Source organism: Uloborus diversus, chromosome 10, assembly GCF_026930045.1.
Source record: "Uloborus diversus isolate 005 chromosome 10, Udiv.v.3.1, whole genome shotgun sequence".
In the NCBI taxonomy this organism is placed as follows: domain Eukaryota; kingdom Metazoa; phylum Arthropoda; class Arachnida; order Araneae; family Uloboridae; genus Uloborus; species Uloborus diversus.
Window position 1 is genome coordinate 114,221,913 of NC_072740.1, and position 24,880 is coordinate 114,246,792.

Here is a 24,880-nt window from a genome sequence, read left to right on the forward strand (position 1 = left end):
CAGGCAACATGTTTAGGAATAAAAACCATACATCAGATTGCACGTTGAGGTCAATGAATCAGAAATATTTGAAAAGCAAATACAAATAATGATACATTTTCAATACTAATAAATACATAAAGATAATTCGCATAAATTTGGGATTGCCATCAGAATGATTTATTAAATAATCAAAAGTAACATAATAAGGAGTTCTGAATGGTTTATTTGAGCAGTTTCTTAGATATTTTAAGTTCGAGCTGTAACCTGTTTCCAGCCGAAAACCCGTAGAAATGTTTATTTTAAATTTATATCTGCCTAAAACTGTGCAAATCGCACATACCTATTGCCAAACTTTATTAATTGTACAAGCTCAGAAAAGATGGAAATTATAGACCAATTTCGCAACTGATTCGGCGGTAGGAACGTCGAAGCAAGTATAGTACGGTTTCGATAACATGAAGCCAAATCTTGAGAACTTTTACTGTTTCCTAGAGATATTTACTTGTTCATACTGAAATCGGGAAAAATCTTGGCTAAGAGTGAAATTGGGTTTCCTTTGTAGTAACATAGGAAACCCAATAGGATAGTCCAGCTCAAACCTGTGCTGATAAAGCTTTCGTTTTTCAGTATCCATTCAATTTAAATGATTTTTTTTTTTTGGTGGAGATATAATGCAACGTCAGTAGCACAAAATGTGATGAGATACTGTAGAATAGATCAGGTTTTGGTTCAGACTTAAATACAGTGTATAAGATTACATGAAACACTGAACTAAGAAATTTTTCAAATCACATTACATTTCATTCATGATAATTTTTAACTCATAAAGAGTATGTGAGTAAAATTGTTGGAATTTGAAACTCAACTAACTCAAGATTACTTTGATTCAATATTTTGCTTACATCGCTATCGAACTTTGGAATTAAAACATGGTACTTCAAATTATGGTGGTGTATCAAATCATATTACATTTCATCATGACAATTTTTATTTAAATAAATGCTAAGTGATGTTAAGAAACTTAATTTAACAACCATTGCTTAACTCATAGAGTATGTGAGTCAAATTGTTGCAGTTTGAAACTCGACTAACTCAAGTTTCAATCTTAAAAATTAATTATAAAGAGCGTTTTTTTTTTTGTGTGTGTGTGTATGTAAACCATAACTTTCTTAATACTTCAGTAAACTCACTAAGTAAGGCATTATTTTAGAGATTATTCCCTCCGCTCTCTTCAAAAAATAAGCAATTCACATGTTGGGTGATTTTCGAAAAATTACACGTAAGAAAACCAGATTTTTGAGTATCCACCTTCGTGGTTCAGATTTCAATATGCAGTATTGTGCTGTCATCTACTAGGGAGAAAAAAAATAACGGGAAAGTAATATCACTGCGGGAAAGTTTATAGCAATTTTTTAAAATAAAATACCTTCATTCAATATTCCGCTTACATCGTTATCGAACTTTGGATTTAAAACATGGTGCTTCCAGAAAATTTTTAAACTCAATTAAGAAGCACAGTAAGAAGAGCAATTCGAAGTTAAAATTGTAAACAAAAGGTCTTCCTTTTGTTTGCAGTGTAATTCCTCCTGATTTGCTTATCCAAAGTCCCTCTTAATCCTTATTACAATTAGTTCGACTTATGAGTGAGAAGTTGAGAATCTCCGACGTAGAATACTTGTATAATCGGCTGATGAAGAATGGTTGATGCATTTAATTGTTGCCAAACTGTCTCCATTTCAGATTTCGACCTTGTTTCAAAGATATAATAAAATATGAAAGTGACTTTCGTGAATGTAAAAAAAAAAAAAAAACCTTGCTCTTTACACAAAACCTAACGTCTATGAAAGTTCTTCCTTAATTATGTTTTTCACACTAATTTTACTCGTATAACTTGCAGTATATGTTTTTCTTTTTTTAAAATGTATTTTATACAGTGAGTTATGAAAAACATGTTACTGATCCAGAGTACAAAAAAGGTTATGATGCTAAATACTTTCACTCGAGTGCATTAAGCTCATACAATACAAACCATGTTGCAACTTGATCAATATTAAACATTGTAATGAGGGACATTCAACTTGCTTTTCAATTTCATTTCATTCAAAAGTAAGTATTTTGAAAGTAGAACCTTGTTATGCCGTGAGTATATTGGGGGGGGGGGGGGATGGTAGCGATGATGGGGAGAAATAATCTGCACCAGCTTTATAACGTAACTTTTTGGGACAATTATTTTTAACGAATGTAAGTTAACGAACGTTACAATACAGTAATAACTGAGGAAGAATTCTAAGGAAACGAGATATCCTAAGAGGTGTCAAATGCACTTAAAATATAAACTATGTTTTAGGTATAAATATAAAAGAAACTCGGACTATAATGCGGTTCTGGTAATTTGAGTTACGATCTTGACCTTGTTTACCTGTTTTTGGGGTACATAATGGGGTGTCACAGCAATTATCAACTAGGGTTTCAATGCTACTCCGCCCCCGTTTACGGGTGACGTGTGATATCCCTCACCTCTTTTTGGGGTAATAGGACAGGACAATTGTTGCTGAATTGAGTTGGATCACTGTCGTAGTAGTTTTACAAAAGTATTCCAACTGAAATCCGCGGTGATAACAAGCCCCTTTCTCCCTCAACTCTCCAAAATGAGGTAAACAATATCAAAGTCATACCTTAACTAACTAGAGTCTAACTATAGTGAGCACATATTTTTTTTTTCGTAGTATATCAAGAGAGTGATAACAGAGGAAATTCAATGAACCAACTCAAAACGGGAAATAGGGAAAAATTTTATACGTGATTTGCTTTTCCGTCCTGCTAACCAGGAAAACATACGATCGATAGAGTAATAATAAAAAATATTAATAAATAAACAAGTAGCAATCGATAGAACATTGTAAAACATGCTTATGGACGCTTAAATTATTTGCCCTCATGCTCCCGTTATCGAAATATGAGGTCTTAAAGTCTACCAAAATTTTAAGAAAAGTTGCCAAATTTATATAGCCAGTTTTAGTGATTGATAGAACTCATTTTTTTCACATTGTTTGTAGATGGATGCTGACAAGGATATTGCGTGATCAATTTCTCGTGAATTTTTTAAATGTGGCGCTTTTCATAAAATTTTGGCTGATTTTAAATAAAAAATGCGTCAAAAATATATTGCAGTACGCTCTTTCGATTGGTACCTATTTAAACTATTGTTATTATCACACCATTCACGTGGTTTCCTGGTAAGGAGCAGAGGAAAAATTTCCTTGCATTGGGATTTTTGTTTATCATACATGAAATGAGCAGGTTTTTGGGTCAATGAAAACGACCTTAAAGAGTTTTTGGTCAAAAAAGAAAACGACGTATATATATATATATATATATATATATATATAAGCGACGACCTCGGGATTTTAAGAAAACAGGATTTTTAAAAAAATGTCGAGATAATCTTGTAAAATATTAGGGAAACATAACTACCCACTGTAAAGCTTTTATCCCGCGATAAACCGAAGAATGGTAACGGTATAACAGGGTTCTACTGTAATAACAGTTTGAAGTAGCCTTTAAGTACCAGGTAAGTTTTACCATATTCCCTTTCTGAGTACAGATATTATAAATAATACAATACGCTATCAGAGAGTGAAAATTTCAGTGGCAAATAATAAGAAATTGCGTTAAGTTGATTTGACTTAAGATATTTCATAAAAACGAAAAGAAATATAAATTTAAATGCAAACAAACATACATCATTCATATATATATGAATTCACTATAGAGACTTTTTGAACAACAAACATAAATAATAAACATTGATAGTAGTGTCAAGAAATCACGAAGAAATAAAATTCTAAGAGCTAGCCAAACAAAGATTTTAGCTAGTTATATTCTATATACAAACGTAGCACCAGTCAAGTGCAATCCCAGATCCATTAATAAAAGATTTTCACTTTAATAAATAATTTATATATAATCACAATTGAAGCAGAACGAAAAGACTAAAATTCCTTTATTGAAATGCATAAATGCTTTCTCAAAATTTAAAGTAAATAATGGGACATAATCTCTGTATAATTTGGTATTTTCGGGTCACCACTGCAAGAAGGAAAAGCACAGTATAAGGAAGGGAGGCCTTTGCGTTGTTTCAGAGGACATTAAATCCACTCACAACAGTCAAAGCAAAAAGTCACCCCTGGTATTCTTTCCGACGTTTAGCTTGACCACGGAGAGATGTAATTGTATAGGTAGGATTAACGAGAACGCGCAAGAACTAAAGTTTTCACCTCTCGCGCGGTCTCGCCGATCCTAGATATTACAAAGTGAAGTGTTATGTTTCCCTTACCAAGTCATCCACGACCTCTCTGTAGTCAAGCTATAGAATCCTCATTGAAGTTAACGTCTGCTATAACCCACCTAAACTCTCGTACGCCTCGGATGAACCTGATATCGTTTTCGACTCAGTCATGTGACCAATTTGATATCGGATTGGTGAATCGGATGCGATTTTTTCCACGTGACTAGTGGAAACCAATAGGGGAAGTTCGATGGAAAGCGAATGCTCTCTCCTCCTTACTCTATGCCAACACGCATGATGTTTCGTCAATATGGTAGTAATAACAGATTAACCATTTCTTAAGGTTAACACATCGTCGCCTCAGAGCAACAGTAAAATATCTTAGTGTTATTTCTGGGGATAGATGTCTTATTGTTGCTCTGAGGCGACGATAGTAATATTTATTGCTAGGTAATTTCTCATTTTAGCAAACTGAATATATGTTTTCCGAAAATCGCTACTGTTTCACTAGATAAATTGTAATTTTAGACGAAATGGCCGCAACAAATAATTTCCTAATGAAGTATTTTTGTTACGTTATTTATTGTATAATTTTGTAGTATTATCTGTGAATCAAATGCTATGGAGAAAGTATTGAAGCTTAAAATACAAAAGCAAGTTTTAAAATTTTGATTTCTGCATGTTTAACAGGAAAGATGTGTTATGGGTATAGAGATCTAACTAAGGGTATTAGAATCATCACTGCCAAAGCATGGTAACATTCATGGAGCCATCTTGAGCTTGTCGGTCGGAAAGTCTCCTACAATCGTTTCGCATAGGATTCACTGGCATTATAATACTTTTAAAGTAAGATTTGAATCTACGTCAGATTTACATCCGTACCCTTTTTAATATTTTAAATAGTGTATGCATGTCAAATTGTATTAAAAAACGCTATAAATATAATTTACCATGCTTAAATATTAACAGTAAACAGTTGACAGAACTATATTTTTTAAATGTAGAACTAATGTTTTTATTTCATAAATGAAGCCTCCGTTCCCACAAAGTCTAGTTAAATAATAACGCTTTGAAAAATATTTTTAACGAAATAAAAAGATGTAAAAAGTTCTACAACTTAAAAGGGTTCAAATTCCATAAAAATCAAAGAAATAAAAACAGATTCTATTGAGATAAAAGAGGACTGAAATCAAATTCCAAAACGTCTTTGTTAAAATTTTGTCGAATTTTTACTTTATGTTAAATTTGAGAAACATTTAAGCTGCATAAGGCTGACAAACAAAAATGACTTTGGTTGGTTTTAAAACAATTAATGACTCACACTATTTAGAAAAGCTTTGAATTGAATTCTTTCTTCATCTTACACGTTAAATGTGAATCAAATTCCGTAGAAACTATAAGAAGCATGCACTGAATCTAGTGTGTTCAATATGGCACTTTCTATTGCAAAGAGTGTCCTTGATAGCACAACATGTCACGGTAAGGTTAAAGGAACATCACTGAGAGTCACAATGGTGACAGTCACAAAATAACAAAAGTATGGTGTTTCACATGAATAATACAGTGACACACTTGTGACATGTTTCATGTGACAACAATTAAGTTGTGACCGGTCACTTTGTGATATTATGCCAAAGTAGCACACATGATGTTTAAACGTTTAGAAATGGTCGCCACAACGTTAACAACAATTTTACAACGTTTTTAAAACGAAGTATGCTACCTGAGAAGAGACGTCACTCGAACGTCATTCTGTGACGTCGCCGCAGTCCGACATTAAGTTACTGCAACCTTGACTTCGAACTGATGTTTCGTGACCATGACGTGACTGGGACCCTTATCTGACCGTCATGTGACTTTCGCACAAGGGTTCCATTTTAGACACTTTGCAATTAGGAGTATGAGAGAAAAGCAATAGAAAGTCACGTGATGGTCAGTGTAATACACCTTAGTTACATCTCTGTGGTTATGGGTATGACGCCAGGGGAAAACTGATAAGTGGTGTTGGTATTATATTTATTCTACCCCTAGCATTTCGACAATTAAGGCTTTAGAGCTGTATTAAATACACATAGTAGAAGCATGGGCTCTAAATCGAAAATTGTCAATACACTAGTTGTTAATGTTATATCACGCACAGCTTCGAAATTCAGAGCGCACGAAGTGTTTTGAGGACGCGTCAATTTCATTTTGGGATCATCATACAATTCGAACTCAAAATGAGCAGAAGTGATTAATGTAAAATGCAGTCCTTCACTTTAAGCACATTTTGATTACCATATTGTACATATAGCCTTATATCCAATCAACATTTATAACTAACAATACTTCTTCCAATAACAATGTAGATATAATTTACATTTTATATATTGGCACCTGAAACTACGGAAGCCTAGCACACATCCCAAAATACAAAAAAGATACTTGCATCTTGACAAGGAGATCATAATGATTTCCCATGCACAATGATTAGAGTCTCGAAAACAAGAAGATGAAATCACAGCGTTCGGAATTGTTTAAAAGATATTAGTCTCATAAAGGTGCATACTTTCGCACAAATAGGTATTCACTGAATTGCTGTCCTTCCACTCCGCCACCATTGGACGCCAAAATTCTAAAACCACCATTCAAGAGTCTGACGATGGTTTGCAAAGAGTTTAGTTTGCAGTAACCATTGAGAGGGAAACGAATCACATGCTTAGAGTCTTGATTCCATGCCACGCTACTTCTAGCGTCCATCAGTGGTTGCCCAATTTCAGGGAACACTTCTTCCACTAATGCTCGATCACCACTTATAACAATCCTTTCACCTAAGTCTGGACTGACATTCAGAGCAAGACACTGGAATTCTCCTGGACAACGTTCATCGTAGCCAGGGCTGCTACTGCACTCGTTGTGCATGTTGTTTTGATTTTCGTATTTTTGACCATTCCTCGATTGGGAACTAGAGGAGCAAATGGTTTCTGCTTTCCTTTTGCTTCTTTCGCGTCGTAATTGTTCGATTTGCCTTACCATGGCAGGAATGTCATAAAAACGAGCTTCTTCGTAGAGCAAGTCCAGTTCGTTAAAATCATCTGGTAAAGAAAGGTTGTTGGTGCGCATGAAATTCAGTATGTGCCGGAACATTTTACCATCACGGTCGATGAAGTAGTGCTGCTTTAGACTGTCCAAGACGATTGGTATGCTGCCATTGAACATCCTTGCCAGACGCGAATCAGGGTGCCTGTAAATAAAAATGAGAATGAATGCTATGCATTTACGAAAAGTTTTATTTTTCTGTTTTACTTCTGAAAGCCTCTTCCCCTTTTTTTCGTATTAAAATTTCAATATTTATTGCATGATTCATCAAATTCAAAAAAAAAATCAGCAGGCCCATGCGTCAATCAGTGCCTGATAGTTGTTCGTTTTCTGCATTTATCTAATAGATCCCTGCCCCTTCTATTATCTCTAATTATACCCTGATTGACAGTAGCGTAGCCAGGAAACACTTTAAAGGGGGGGGGGGGGGGATATGGTAACTTTTTTCTATGATCAAAAAAGAATAATTTTTGTGTTTTGGGGAAGGGGGGATTTTTTCCCGAATCCCATCCTTGGATTCGCCATTTTAAACTAATTCTTATTTTTGTTACGCTTTAGAACAAAACAAAACAAAAACAAAAAAAAAAAAAAAAAAAAGTAAAATGCTAAAAATTGAATTAAAATATAAATGGAACTGTAATAGATGAATTACGTTCATTGTAATTACCACAAAAGGTGATTAAAATAGAACATAACTATTTTAATCACACACTTTTACATATTTAACTGCTTAATTTTTAAGCCATTCCACGAAAAAATCAACCCTTTGTCCCACACGTGACGGTTTATATATTTCAATAAAAGGTAATAATTTTCAAAGGTAATGAAGAAATTTTTTGCTTAAGAAATCACACATAAGTTTGTAATTTGTTAAGCAGAAAATATTTGTTCATTAATATTTTAAAGCATCATTTTTAATGCAATGTATGAGGCGTTAAGTGCGGTACAAAATGACCGTTTTCCGTGGACTGGCCTTTTTATACTTGCTTATATTATGTATTTTAGTATGAAATTACGAATAGATTGCAGTCTTCATTTCCTCCTAGTTTAACTGTTAACATATAAAGTTAAAATAACTCATCAAACTTTTTATTCACTTTTTAAATTATATTCTAAGTTAGTCAATATGCCTATATTGACTAACTTATAATATAGTTATTAACTAAGTTATTGATAAAGTTATTGACTTAAGTTATATTAATCAAGTTATTGATTAAGTTAGTCAATAACTTGAGAAAGACTCTGAAATCTGGAATATGCCTTGTCAAGAAATAGAACGGAAAAAATCAATAAGTAATGTCTATACAGAAAAAAAAAGAGACTATCTTTGAATGAATAACTGCTGCAATCCTTTTTGAAACGGGAGTAACTGTTAAAATGAATTCGCCCTCATCTAGAACTTTTGAAAGGACGTAATAACTCGTTTTTCTCTGGAAATTCTGGCCATCACGTTGTGCATTTGCGCAATTTCAGTTGCTATCTGTCCAATTTGTTCAGCCTCTTGAGTCAAGGTTCAAAAGAGGTTGTGACAGCGGCGCCATAACAAACACAATCGATCACGGGGATTCACTTCCTAGTTGCTTCGGGGTACCATTGCCCAAACTCGACACTACTCTCTTTGTAAATTAAAAAGGGTTAGTCTAGTAAATTTGAGCTGCGAGGAAATATAGATTTAGACATTCAGATAGAATTGAAGTTATATGACAACAGTAAGTTATTTCACTTATGTCATGGAGCCTTGTGGAGAATCGTACTTGTGCTTTTGAACTTGACCGTGGCTTACTATAGGAAATTCTTATTGAGTGCTTTGGTCAATCCATCTTTTCACCACACCGAAAATCTAAAGCATTCAGAATTTTGTAGAGAGCTAAGCTAAGGGGTTCATTCAACTCTGACAGAATTCGATCGAATCGAATACGATCAAACCAATCGCTCAACCAGGAATTTCCTTTTCCTACCCAGAAGGAAATGTATCGCTACGATACTGGTAGATAGAATTCGATCGAATCGAACAAAATCAAGTTGAATGAGTCACCAAAAACTCCAGCACTGCCATGGACAGGCAAAGGCCGTAACTGCAAATTTTTCATTTTTTTTTTTGCATTTTTGTCATCTGTTGTACGTTAGCTTTATTGTACAAGCTTGCTTATTCGGTTTCCACTGAAAGATAGGCACAAAAAAAAAAAAAAAAAACCGTCTAATTCCAACATTTCTCGATTGTAAGTATTGAATCTAGCACACTTTTCTTCAAATATCTCGAAAACTCATTTCTGCAGATGCTGTCGTTTACCTACCCACGGCAGAGTAATTGATAACAGTAGACAGTAGTATTGCTTGACAGCAAAGAGACGGTGGATGAACTGGAAACGGAAATGGACCATTTCATTTTGTAATGGGCAAGATTAGCGAGATCACGCGGTCACTAAGAACAACAGCTTGCGCATTCTCACTTATTCTACCCGTTACACGATGAAATGTTCTGTTTCCGCTTCTAGTTCATCTGTCTTCTCTCCATGGTCAAGCTCTAGCTGACCTTGAACTAGTAGTTGGCACTTAATAAGCAATAAATGAACCAGAGAAATTCAAGTGTCCCAAATTATGATATGAATCCAGCAAACGTTAGTAGTCATAATTTTAGGTATTATGAAAAGTTTTGGGACATTATTAGAAAGTTTTCTTACGAAAATATAAAACTGGTTATCCTACAAAAGTCCCACATACAGTCAAAACTCGTAAAAGTTACAAGAATATATAAATAAGTAAGTATAAGAGTAAAACCTTAACTAAGTAAATAAGTTATACTTCTTTTGATTTACATTTGCGCTAGAGCGTCAACTTTTGTTAAAATCTTTATCTTTTGTGAATATTTTTTCGAAAATTATGTTCACAAAAAAAAAAAAAAAAAAAAAAAAAAAAACTTGCCTAACTATTCGTACTGCTTTACTAAACATGGTATTAAATGCCTGGAATCAAAATTTACTGCAGCATTTATTTAAGTGCAAGAAAAGGACATTTTGCTTCAAAAATCTCGCCAGGTATCATAAACTAGTAACTCTGGAACGAATTCTTTGTGAAATAAAAGGTTTTGTGTTGCTGTGTTGAGTTTCTTCATATTTATTTCTTTATTTGTAAAAGATATATTGGCATGTAAAAATATAGTCAAGCATCTCTTTACTCTGTAGTAACTGCACTTAATGCTTTAAAACTTCTGAACATTTAAATTTTTGTCTAAATTATAAATTTGGAATGAGATGGAATTTTCCTATCCTCATTAAGAACAAAAGCTTAATGACTGAAAAATGATTGAATTTTTTTTGTTTTATTAGTCCAGTTATTAATCATTAAAAATCACAAAAGTAGCTAAAACACGAGTTTTTCTTAACAATTACACATATCAATAAAAAATATTTTAAATGTCATGTACCAAATGCTAGAACTTCTAACGATGTCTAGTGACATTACCAAAGTTAGTTTTTTTTTTTTAAATCATTTTTTCCTGTGCCATAAAAATATATTTTAAACTGCCATATGTAATAGTTATGTTTTCCTTCAGCAGTTTGTTTTTTCAGTATTTGCTTTTACAAAAAAAAAAAAAAAAATCTCTTAAGTTACTAATTTGCTTTTTTCTTTTTTTACTGTAGAGCGCTCGTGAAATCATAGGAATTTTACTTTTCGTATTGGGGCTGATAAATTCATCTTCCCAGAAGGAACTTCATAAAAAAAATGGTTTTAAAAAAATGTTTGAAACTTCACGAGTAGCTATAAAATGTTTTCGCAACACAGTTTAAAAACTTTTTTTTTAATGCGGTAGATAGGGACCGCATAAAAAAAGTCTCGCATAAAAAATAACCCAAAAACTTACGAATCAACTAGTAATTGCTTCTTTAAACGAAATCAAAATAAAACAAGTTATAATTTTGCCGAATAGTCACACAAAATTTCCCGAATAACGAAATTTTTGGGAGGTCACGGTGACTTCCCATCGGGGTGCCCCTGTCGGCACTTGAAGATACTACCTCGCACTCGTTTTACAAATAATTTCGTCAATTGAGTCCCAATCTGATTGAAATTTTAATATACCGAACAAAAAAAAAGAAAAAGAAAAAAAGACCGCCCAAAAACAGGTTTGAGTGTATATCTCAAATATCGTTCAGGTGCATAATTTCTTTCAAAATGCCTTTACATAACGCTTTTATTGCTTCAACGTACTTCTGAAGATATGCACTCAGTTGCGCTCATGGATAAACACTGAATTATTCATCTTTTAAAAAATTTCATTTAATCAATTCATAAATTCAATCTGCTTGCATAGAATATAAAAATGAAACAGGAATCAGCTGTATTTTTAAGCATGCATACTGAAATGTAAGATTTGCTTATACATTTATTAGCAGCTTCACAAAATAATATTCGATCAGGCAGCGCTTGAATTGGATCGTAGTAATATATTTGTTAAGATTGGAAAATATGTAAGACTGATTTCATGTCGATGACTTTCTTTTTTTGGGAATAGTTGCATCATTAGATTGTTTGTAACATTAATTACATAGATTTTTTAACAACAAAGTTTTTCAAAATTAATGTTTTCATGGGTTAACTATCTTGTGTGTGCGTTTGATTTCAACATAAGTTGGTGGTGCATGTTGTATTTTTTCAACCGTCGCTTTTTTTTTTTTTTTTTTTTGCTCTTGGAAATAAAAATAAACAAATAGATTAAGGGAAAAAAAAGAGACGCGGAAGCAGTGAAAAAACGTCTTATCTCATAGTAACATCAATGTATCTTCGTCGTTTTAATAGGGAGAAGCAGAAGCCGCAAATAAACATCAAAATCAAGCCCGTCATTGCAAAATTTTCTGGGGTGGGGGGAGCTAAGGGTATGCATTCAATGCATTTTATAGGAAAAAACAATGCATACAAAAATGAACAATTGCATTGTTTCTAAAATCGAGGGGGGAGGGGAATTGACCCCCCCCCCTAAACGCCCAAATGACAAGCCTGATCGAAACTCATAGTATAACATCAATATATCTTCTCCCGATTAAAAAAAGAGGGGCAGAATCCGCGCAAAGAAACATCAAAACTCATAGTAACATCAATTTATCTTCTTGCGATTGATTAAGATGTCAGAAAATATGTATAGTTCAAAAGGGAAAAAAAAAGCTGATGTAGGATAAATAACTTCATTGTTATGTAATATCATCTATTTAAATTAATACCGCCTGTAAGAGGTCACAAAGTTTACGAGAATTCTTATAAATCAAGTATTGAAACTGTTTTTTTTCCTTACGTCAATATCAAAATGCTCACATGAAGGAGCAATAGCTAGCTTTTCATTCGGGTAATCACAATGATATTTCCTTTTATTGCGATGCGTTATTCAAGCACATACGTTGAACACTTATACAGTGTCCCACTTTTATGACTGAATGAAAGATATCTGCTTGGAAAGATTGAGTTTATTATCTAGCAATAAAAGAGAAAAGGATAGTTCCATCAACTGCGATTGTGCACCCATGGTTTCGTGCAAACGCCCACAACTGTATTAAAAAACAGCCGAACCCGTAGTTATTAAATGCATTTTCTTTTCCTTTTTATCTTGGGAAAGAAAATTAAAACAACAATTCATTCGTCATGATTAAAACAAATTTATAAGCAAGAATTGGGTTTCTATATCTTGATGATTAAAGCCGCTGAGCCGTTTTTCAATTATACACAGAACTGAATTTGAATTAGGGAATTATAATTTTCCGAATGCATTCTAACCTCGATTGTTTTTACAGTAAGAGCCAGCCCACTGAAGTAGTAAGGAGTTACTTGCATATCAGTAAAAGTAATTGGTTTTCATTTAAATGTTAGCATTTTAATTGCATAAAGGGGATGAATCATTTAAATTTCCATTCGCCGATTACAATTTTGAGAACTAATTTAGAGCAAGTATATGGAGATTTAAATGAAGTGAGAGTACGGATTGGCGAATCCTTATATATTATTTCTGTAGCTTGTTTTTGGTTTCTACGCGAGATTTTCCTCAATTCTTGATCAATTTCTTTGATTTAACCTTATTTTAAAGCTTATCGTGCAGGCTACTGACGAAAAATAGACCCACGGTCTAAAAATTGTTTTTTCGGGCAAAAAAAACCTGTTTTAAAGAACCAGAATGAGGTTTTCGGTTAAATTTATAACTTTAACTTGCACTGTTACCGGCAATGCTGAATAGCTTGATCGGCAGAGTATTCGACTGGTAACCAGGAGAATGCGTGTTCGGGCCCACGTCCAGACAATCTGCATCAAAAAATTAGAAAAATATCGCGCATTATATGAACAACAAATATAAGGAGTACATAAGGTAGAAACGCGCCTAGCTGTTATGGAAACTTGATGCAACACGGAGCTAAATTAATACTCAATTGTTAGGTTTTTTTTTTTTTTTTTTTTTAAAGCTTTGGCTCCGGGAAGAAAATTGAAGCTTAATGTAAGCGAAAATATAAGTATCAGGTTTAAGATTTCAGACTACATTGGAATTGTTTTTTGTTCAGTAAAAAAATAATAAATCGTATGTTGAAATATAGATTCTTCTAATGAGTTTTTGATTCTTTGTACAAATAAAAAAAAATACTACCTCAATTTAAAGGGTAATATGTATATTTTTCTTCTTTTTGCAAAAAAACAAATAGCGTATCACATTTTTAGCACATTTGAAAAGCTACGCTTAAAAAAGAACTTAGTTCAAATTATTTTGTATTTTAACCGTGCTGTTAAATGATGAACACGTGCTGCCATCTAAGTCATAACGGTTCAAACAGCCTGCGATAACAAATTGTAAAAATTTTCAAAAGTAAAAACACTTCTCGGCATGAAAAAAAATTTAAATTTACCTGTGGGTTTTTTTTTTTTTTTTTTTTTTTCCGGTAGAGCGTTCGGCTACAAACTGTCTGAACTTCGGGCCAGTTAAGTCTGTCCGACATAATGTGCAGAAAAACATTTTCATTGTATGCTGAAATGTAAATTTTTCTAATAGCAGTGTTCGAACTTTTGTACAAATGAAAAAATACTACGCCAAATTAAAACTACGAGTTTCAACCAGTAAATCTTTAATTATTTATTCGAATACGATTCAAAGCATTAAAACTATTATCAACTTCATTAGTAAGAAATCATTTTCTACTCCTCTGCTTTCCGCTGAAAAAAAAAATTGTCTACGTTCGAAAAATTATACTTAAAAAACGGACTCAGTTCAACTGGTTTTGGTTTTGAATTTTAAGTGTTCCATAAAGAGAAAAACAAGTGCGGGTTTTTAAGCCGTACAGGTTAAAGAAGCCTGCTATGGGAAATTTTTGAATTTTCAAAAATAAAAACACTTATTTTTTCAACAGAATTTATTACTTCTCTAGAATGTTTGTTTCAATCGCTACGTGAGATCTTCCTCATTCTTTAATCAAGCTCCATGTTTTACGAATAATTTTAAATCGTATCATGCTGGCTAATGAAAAAACATAGACGCATAATCTTATTATATTTTTTTCGGCGAAAAACTTTTTTACTGTGTTTTATTACCCATTCCTTCAATGAATAGCATTCGAAAAGGAAGGCACAGTTGCTAGGTTTGTTGGAGCGTCGTACTGTTAATCAGAATGGCGCCAGTTCGAATCCGTGAAACTAAATATCTCTTTAATGTTTCTTTTTTTTTTTCCGTCTGATGCTCACATGGGCAGGACTGTATTTGCCACAACCTGTTTTTTCACATGCAAAATTACTGATTTTTCACGTGTCACTCAGCCACACTTTTAATGATATTTATATTTGCATTGAAAATACGAACAAACCAAAAGGGGAGCTATGATCAAATTATCACAACGTTGTATTTAACGAGGTTTTGTTTCTGATGTTTTCAAATTACATGCCTTCTCTGTGCGCTTACTATTTTCCGTTTACCTTTTTCGGTTTTTCTTCATAATATTCTTTCTTTGAAATTTTTAAAGAGCGAAATGCCTTATGAAACGATTCGAAGTACAGTGCGGAGTTCCGCACGGGTTGACTAGTGCTTACTATATTTTGTTAGTTGTTGCTCAATTCATTTGAACGAGTGTGACATTTTTACGCATATATTTGAACTTTAGTCCGTGACTTGTAAATTCAGGCTTTTAATTGTGATATATTCGAATAAAGGCACCATTATGTATCATAATATTAGGTATCAACTTTTTCAAAAAATAAAGAAAATGTACTAGAAAAATAATAATTTGTGGAACGCTTACACATCATTATTTTTTAAATACAAGGAATTTTTCGAAAGTTGATACTTCATGAATGTCCACCACTTCAAACTTTTTCACACAGCAAGTGACAAAAATAAACATCAAATTATGGAAAATCATTACGTAGTGTAATGAAACTAATATATTTGTTAGCAAGTGCGGTGTGTAACTAATTAATGAATGAAATAATTTATCTACGCAAAAGAAAAGATAGGACCTGTATTCAAAGAACAAAAATTACGAAAACAAGTAATTGTATGAACTATATATTGAAGGAAATTTACATATTTCAATATTTCTTTATTTTGAAATATAAAACTGCCTGTTAAATGGAAATCAACGCAAAATACCAGTCAATAAAGGGAAAAAAAGTCTTGATACGAAAATATAATCTTGATTTGTTCGTCTATTTAGTTTTATAATTTCGTTTATTCATGATGCAGTGAATCTCAAAGCAACATAGTACGCAACTTGCAAATTCTACCGGCCAAACTTGACTGTAATACTTTTTCGAGGAACTTTTCTCGATAGTTAGTCCATTACGAAATTAGAAAAAAAAAGAAGCGAAAATACACTACGTATTTAAGAGTTAAATAGATATTATTTTACAGTGAAATAAGTCCAGAATTAATATTGCATCGGCATTTCGTCGTATTCTTTTACTTATAACCGCGAGTTACTCGTGAGTTTCTCTTTAGCAGAAAATAACTTCCGGTTTAGAGAGAGAATGTTATTTTCAAACTCATGTCAAAATAAAATCCTTGAAGCTGCGGTAAAATTTTGCAATATTGGATAGAAGGTTTCTTACTTCAACGCAAGAGTTTGTCGCAGATAACAACCCGCAAGTTAGTTTCGAGACAGTAAACTATTGTAAATATTAGTGTTAAAAATTTAGTATTTTTCCCCCAGTTACGTTTTTTAAAAAAAATGTGTTTATTATCTTTAATTGCTTAAACTATGTTCAAAGTTTCTGCGGTCGTTTACTGTATGTATTAAATTCAGGACAAAAGCTCATTGCTTGACACTGATCTCTTAGCTCTCTCAAAATAGTAGTTACTTATGTTGGTGGATAATATTTCTGGCCTGCTAAGCAATATTGGCTTTTTATAATCAGTCGGTTCCCGAGTTTGTGTTTTTGCTAAAGCCAATCGGGTGATCTAAGCCCTTTTCGCTTGTCTCCTAAGGCGGCGTGGCACCCATACAGGAAGTAAGTCTGTCTTTGACTCAATAGCTGGCAGCACCACCTCCAAAATTTTGGTATAGTTCCGGAGGGGAGGTGATAGGTCTACAACAACGCTGCACTCATAGTAGCAACCTACCACGGTACTTTCGGATCCACAGGTAAAACAAACACGTAATCTGGAAGGATCAGTGGGTATATTTGTCTTTTAGCTCTCAACCCGGTGCCCACCGATTTCGAGCTCAGCACCAAATCAACTAAGCTATCCCCTACAACATATTGCATTTCTACATTGATTTAATAGGAAAAATTAAAATTGTTTAACAGATTTACTTTGATGTCTAGTAAGTAAATTAAATCATGATCGTAGTGAGGTTCCAGAAAGCTTCATTGCAAGGAGGGAAAATTGCATCAACAGACAATGCAAGCAATAATTCTTGAGCGATTCGAATTACAGCGACGAGTCAAAACCAAATTTTTATGCAACGTACTTACTTGGTTAGCGTCTCTAAGGATGATGTATAAATGGAGCCACCAACATCAATGTGCACTGGCGCAGTATACCTTGAAGCAGCAGCAACACATGGAATACCAGAAATTTTATGATTGTAGTTGGCATCGGACATCAATAACTTTTGATCCATCAGAGCTCTAAAAGAGTAAAAGTTGTTGTTTGCTATTAACGCACTGATATAAATGAACTGATAAAAATATCATAATATCAATGAACCATGTTTATTTTAAACACAAGAAAAAATAAACCTGATAGAAAGTTATTTATGCAGTGTCAATAAAGTGCAGTGTTTTGCAAATGGATCAACTGCACAAAGATCCAATGTCTTTCATTTTTGGGAGCTTGATTATTAGGGAAGTTATCATTTTATGGCTTTCTGACTGGTAATCATATTTCTTTTGTAGTCATCAGACATCATTAATCCATCTACCCTTACGATTTACTGTAAGTTTCGCAGGAAATAGTAGTTGCCACTGCTAATAAAATCACTGGTCAGTGGCATTCAACGATTACTCTATAAAGAATACTGCAATTGAACCCAAATGTATTCCTAATCATTGACATTTCCTGCCTTATCAGAATAGCCTGCCATGGACATCAGAATCAAACCGATTGACGATTTTTTTACAGCAAGATGAGTATTCCACGTTTTTCCTTTCTAGCTCTACTTTCTCACTGTTTCAGATTTAAGCAAGTTTCGGTAGATTATATTAGAAGGAGGCCGGGAGGGAGCATTTTATTGTTTTATAATGACGGGGAATACGTTTGATAGCCAATGAATTACAAGCTGAATATTCCGCAAGGCGGTGAGTAAGTGAATTTTAAACTGTTCGTACATATGATAAGCTCAAATTCTGACTAAAGTGCTGGTAACTTAAAAACCAATTGATTGGCTTATTCTTAAATTAACGATTTGAGATTAAGAAATGAAAATCTCGCACATAACACATCACGTAAGTCTTATGGCCACACAGGATAAACTAGACAGAAAGAAAGGCTTTTTGATTTAACAAGAGAATATATTAATTAGCGACGGGACTTGATTTCCGATTAGAATAAAAATTTCCGAACACTGTCTCTCAGCGGTATTTACTGTATATTAGAAGTCAATGGGAGAAATCTTGTGTGGATATTCGCATTCAGTCGCATTATGTATTCAATAGACATGGGGATAGACCTTCGGGATTTTGAAACTCCATAGTGAAAAAACTAAGGCGAACATAGTAAAAAAAAAACATATGAAAAGATACAGGAACAATTCAAGCTTTATTTTCATCTTTTATGAATGTTCTATGGAGGAACTCTGGTCCCGGCCAGCTCCCGCCACACTCCTCAACGTGGTACTGTCAACGTTACTGTCAGCACGCTTTACTCTTGTTTTTTTTTCTTTTGGGAGTAAGGTTGCGCACTCCTTTTGTTGCGTGATTTAGCAGTACTGCGTGAATAGACTACAGGTGCTGTCAATAACGTTGCAGAGAGTACCAGGAACTGAACTATTACATTGATGCATGCCGTACCCAAGGATTTGTCCAAAGAACACCTGCAATATATATATATATATATATATATATATATATATATAATACAAAACAAACTTGGATGGTTTTTCCCATTCTCTCTAATGTTTTTTTTTTTTTTTTTTTTTTGGCTGTATTTGACTTAATTTTCTCTACTGCAGAGCTTCGAAACCATGGGAGGTATTACGAATAACCCTGTATAAAATATTCACATTTTTAGCAGTCCACATTTTGACTCAGTTTTGGCTGGAACAATGACTATTATTTCGCAGTCCGAGAGCGACTTGAAGCGAAAACCATTATTCCTGGAAGATTTTCGCTAACTGAACGCTCACCATTCCCTAAAGGCCTTTGATTTAATTATGCTTAATTTCCCTCCGAGGATTTACATTATTAGGTCCCAAGTGACCTGGAGGAGCACACCTCAGACATCTCGGATTGCTATTGCTATTCAGAAAGAGGGGAGAGGCTTCGAGACCCTCCCTTTGGGCATGGCAAAGGGGAGCCTAGGCATGTAGAGCCTAGAGGCTGGCTTGAGGCCGAAGGTAACCAGCCTCGCCTAAGTGGAGCAGAGGGGAGGGCTAGGTCACGACGGTGCTCGACTGGACGGGGAGCGCATGCAAATAGAGGTCGACCAGTCGACGGGAGGATGAGGTCGATAAGTCTCTGATCCGCGGAGGGGAGTCTCAAGAGATGTCAGAGGTCAACTTGCAAATCCGGAACGACAGAAAATTCGTGCACCCCCTCCCGACGATGCTCGACTAACCCCTTTCGATGGCATCCACAAGAAGAAGAAATTATTCAGCAAAAGTGGAATCAGATGTCAGGACAAGACACGACTAAGCTGCAAAGGTGTGACAAAGATCAAGGGCGGGATTCACGCTTCTGACGGTGAAAGGAGATGAAATCCAGTTCAGATCAGAAAATGCACTAATAAAGGAAGCGTTTTCGGATACCTAGAGGGACTAATTCAAAAGCGCGAATAGTCTGGTTAAACACTTGCGGCTTAATGTATTGCCCGAACAAATTTAAACTTTTTCACATACTACTAACAAGACCACTTTTATGTCTGGGAGACGTAATTCATGGCATGCATATGTCATTATAGACCTTAATGCCTCCGAGACGTCATTTATCTCCATTGCAGACTTGGATGTTTCCGAGATGCTGTTTATTTCAAGTGCCATTACAGACGGACGTCTTGGAGATGGCCTTCATTTTATGCGTGACTACAGAATTTTTGACAACTCCAAGACGTCATTCATTACAAGTGCTTTTGTAGACTGACGTCTTTGAGATGTCATTGCATATCAAGGAGCTAAGCACGTATTGTTCAATGTTCAATTATTGAGTGTGAAAATAAACATTATCTTACTACTTGCCATTTAAGAATATCGATCTCAGACTCAGATAAAATGTACCTAAACAATAAATTAAGAAATTTTATGAGCTACATACGCGCGGTCTTCATTATGTATGCTCTTTTTTTCCTCTCTTTTAATACACGTTTGCGTTAGCTGCTATGATTTAATGAAGAATTACTCAACATATACATGAACTGAAGCTTATGACTGCAAAAGTAGGTATCTACAAAAAGTTTTTTTCAGGAAAAAATGACATATCTGTCGCTGCAAAAATATGTGAGTTACAATAACTTTTCCGGTTTGATTCAACCACACTGATCAAATTCAGGTAAATTATACTGTAAAATAGCAATTTTACAGGTTAGGAAAAATTTTGCAGTAAATTGTGCTGGAAAGAAAGTAAACAATTGCAGCGTCAATAGGTATTACACGTGATTTACAAAGTGAAGCACTTACTTTGCCTTTCCCGTTCTTTTACACAGGGAGATTTGTTACGTAATCGTTAGATCATAAGGCTTTGGGTTTCAGATTCGAATAAAAAATTCTATGGAAAGGGTACAGCGTAACAAAAAGAATTGGGCAGCGTATCTAGATGAATTAAGGCAATTGCTAAGCCGTTGCTGGAAGACAGTAACTTGACTTGTTAAGCATTAGATACTTATGGTCCTTAATAGTCCGTATGCAATATCTTGGTCGCACTATCTTACCTTTAAATGACTTTGGCTTTAAACAGCCAAACAGCCTTTATTTTATCTAAAGACTCTATTAGACCTGTCTCTCACCCTTACTAAGATTTTAGATGCAGTTGATAAGCTGCTGCACTAGAAATAATAACCTATACACCCTTACGCTATAGTTGACCATATTGACTCAAATTTCACGTTATCAACCATGTGTATAATTCAGCTTTCAGTATCGAATGCCCTTGTGCGTTTCTCTGACAAATGAATCTCTAATATCTAGATTAAAAAATATCTCGTTAAAACTTTGTACTAAGCAAATGAAAGAAAAAATTTAATAAGAAACGGAAACGTCCACTGTTATTTGATGTCTCCAAAATTAATAAGCGGCCTGTGATTAATGGTCCGAATTCAACATCCTCATCCACTTGCTTCTCATCTTCATGCATTCCCGAGACTTGATTTTTAATATATTCATTAAGGTATCTCTTTTCCCCGAGGAAGCTAGAAAGGGAGAGAGAGAGAGAGCGAGAGTTGCGAACAGGTTTCTCTAGCCTTTACGTGTCGTGAATGCCCTAACCTCCAGCAGCTGCCAATAGAAGGCAAACCTTTTTCCTACTGACACACTTTCGTTGGACTTTTTTGTTCAGCTTCTTAAATACTGGTTGGCCTTAGCAACGGAAACTCTCTCCTTCCATACCATCTTCGGCTTCCTCTTGTGTTGACTCTTAACAAAACGGGAGTTGAACCTGTGACCGTTTCGCTTAGGTCACGAGCTTAACTGAACGGAGGATCAAAATGGCATTTTTTTACGCCGTAAATATTCCATCAAATTTTGTTTTACGTAAACATGAGACAGTATGTATAAAATATGCATTACGTTTCGCATTCACTGGCCACTGCTTAAGGTACACGCTGGTTGGAACTTGCAGAAAAACTGATTTAAAAACACTCGAATCGCGTAAAATTGTCTCGCCGGTTATAGAATAACGAGTGCCGGGTATTGGAATCAAAACACAACACCTCTTTGACGATGACAACCTTATAAAAATAATTATTGATTTGAGAAATCCCTTCCGTAATGGCTTTGAGTTTAAGACGCATAAGTTTACATGTTTTTTTCCCTTCTTCGTTTTTAAACGTAACAATCACATTTATTTTTATTATTGTGTACAGTTCTTACTGCATAGCTAATTATTTTTTGAGGATTGCGTCATGTATAAATTTTAAAACACTATGATACATGAGTTTTCCTTTTGTATGACATTTAAGTATGAATAAAAAACTGCGAGTTATAAAAATTTTTAGTTTAGAAACACGGGAGTGATCAACTACAAAATCGAAAAGATGAAAGGAATGTTTCGATAAATGAACAAATAAAGGAAAGTAAATACATAAATAAATACATAAATAAACAAAGGTAAATAGATAAACAAATAAAATTTAAAATAAATAAAAAGTAGATAAACAAATAAAATATAAAATAAGCAAAAGTAAGTAAATCAAATAAAGTAGAAAATAAATAAAAGTAAATAAATAAATAAAAGTAAGGGTACATAAAAAAATAAAATGAAAATAAATAAAAGCAAGTAAATACATAAATAAAATAAAAATAAATAAAAGTAAAAACACATTTTGAAAAATCAAATATGGCTGCAGTCCTCGATTGCAAAAACTTTAGTTTGTAAGAAACGTTTTTTTTAGAGAATGTTTTTCACTTAACTTCTCGCTTTCCCTTTATTTCTAACCAAAGGATGTTAACACTTCAGTTGAAAAGATGAAATGCACCTGAGAATGCATATAAAACGTTTTTATTCCTCAAAACATTATGGAAATAAGTTGAAAAACTTTTATTGGTAAAAGTTAAAAGGCAAACGAAAGTTCAAAGCAGTTTTTCTCTAAGCTCAAAATGCATACGTTTACATATCTAACTTGATTAAAGACCAATTAATGAATGCACCTAATGGGTTTTGACTTACTGAATTTAAAAAAGTTCAAATGTGAAAATTCTGTCGCTTTGTACTTATGGATCTTCCAGTTCGATGGATTTAGTGTAGACTCGAAATTTTACTTTATCTCTCTTCCGAGGTGAAACAGTTCTCCTGTCACTGCTGCTAATTGAAATTTACTGAACCCTTTATCCTGAGTAGTATCTATAGCGTGTGCAAACGGGTCAGTAAGGACCGAGTGCAAAATTCTAATAAGGGGAGTGTGGTAATCAAACGTAAGAATACATTTATTTATATGAAAGTAGTTACATGTGGATGGTATTTTTCTTACACGTATAGATTTATGACTTCCTACTAAACTAAAATTTTAACCTTAACCCTCGCAAAATGGAGGACGACCGTTCCCATAGAAAACTTTGCAAAACTACACACTTTCAATAATACACTGAAGATGCTTTAACGTTTTCTATAGAAATAAATTTATCTTTTTTTTTTAGTATAATTAAAGCATGCGTAATATCATATTTTGCAAGTTGTAAGAATGGCTACGTTTTTAAGCAACAACACGACCCAATGAAGAATTATGTTAAATATTTGAAACATAATTAAATACACCCGGCGTCTCTAGCAAGAACGAAATATAAGACTTCAACAAATTGACTCACTGTAATTTGTTTTACTTAATGGTGATGAGAAATGAAGAAATAATGACAATTGTGAAATTGCGCATAAAAATCCTCTTTTTTTTCGATCCCCCTTACGCATGGCATTTCATTTCATTCACACCTTCAGAACTAAATTAACATTTTAAGAATTAAAAATGCGCAGAAGTTGCTTTTACAAATCTACTTACGTATACTCATTAAATCCAGAGCTTCCTTATTGAGGGCAATAGGTAATATTTTGCAATCTCGTGAAGAAAGTGAACTCTCAGGAATGCCATTACTAGGACCTAGAATTTAAAGGCTTAGAGGAATTTGTCCTTTCTGCGTCTTAGACTGTTTTCGTCAATTTAATTATTTTATGTATTAGATTTCTAGCTTTTTTTTTTCCTCAACTTCCAATTTGTGAAGAATTTTCAGCATTCTTTCAAATTCAAATAAAGATGATATCCTTAAAGAAAAACTTGTGGACGAAACACTTGAAACATAAGTTAACTAGCAGTTGTGTTGAGAGTTCTGATCAGGACAAACAGTGGTGAAATAAACCTATTTTTCTTTTTTTTTTTTAAATCCTAAATCATCTTTAATAGAAATACAAGGTGTTTTATATTAAGTAGGAGCAATAAAATCTCTTACTGTCCCCTACATTTGCGAAAAACTTATATATTGACTTCAAATTTACAATGTCTTACTCCATCAAAGTTGAGTTAAATATTATTTTAGAGCTGTGAAAATTTTAATATTATGGGAAAATATCTTGATAGTAAACTACAAAGCTTGAAAAAGTAATAAATAAATCAAATAGAATCGATTTTTTAGAGTCATAGCTTAAAGGTAGATGGACCTCTGTGTCCACGTTTACCATACTAAGAAATCTTTTAGGGTCGACCAAAACAAATTTGAATATTTTTCAGATCTAAAATATTATTAAACTGATCCAAAAATGCATAACAAAGTCTGAATTTGAAAAATGATCAATGAAAGCATATAAATAAGCTACGGCAATTATTAATTTTATTATATTTTCAACTATGCTGTTGAAAGTATTGGAATAATATAATTACAAACTGCTTTAATTTTAGTAAAACCTTTCGTCATTTTTGTCAGATTTCGGCTGCTTAGAGAGGAATAAATTACTTAAAAATTTTTGGAGCAGAATTATTGTACAGATTTAAGAAGTAATAAGTAAATATACGAATAAATCCCACCTCAAATGAGGTACTTTTCAATGAACATAAAACACTTTTACCTAGATTTGCATAAAACAAAAAGTCTATATCTTAAAAATGATCAATGAAAAGCAAATAAATGAGCTCTGACATTTATTTTATCTATTTTCAATTACTTTTAAAGTACTAAAGCATTAAAATTACAAATAGCCTTTACTTTTACCCAAAAATTAGTTGTAACA

At 33.6% G+C, this 24,880-nt stretch overlaps 1 protein-coding gene across 1 annotated transcript in view; it reads right to left on the reverse strand.

The window, feature by feature from the left end:
* Positions 1-6,802: 6,802 nt before the first annotated feature.
* Positions 6,803-24,880, reverse strand: part of LOC129231137 (BTB/POZ domain-containing protein kctd15-like) — a 50,987-nt gene continuing 32,909 nt past the window's right edge. The window contains exons 2-3 of the mRNA XM_054865385.1: positions 17,279-17,434; positions 6,803-7,493 (exon numbers count right to left, since the gene is read on the reverse strand). Of these exons, the coding sequence (XP_054721360.1) occupies positions 6,803-7,493; positions 17,279-17,434 (847 nt within the window). The remainder of the gene's footprint in view (positions 7,494-17,278; positions 17,435-24,880) is intronic.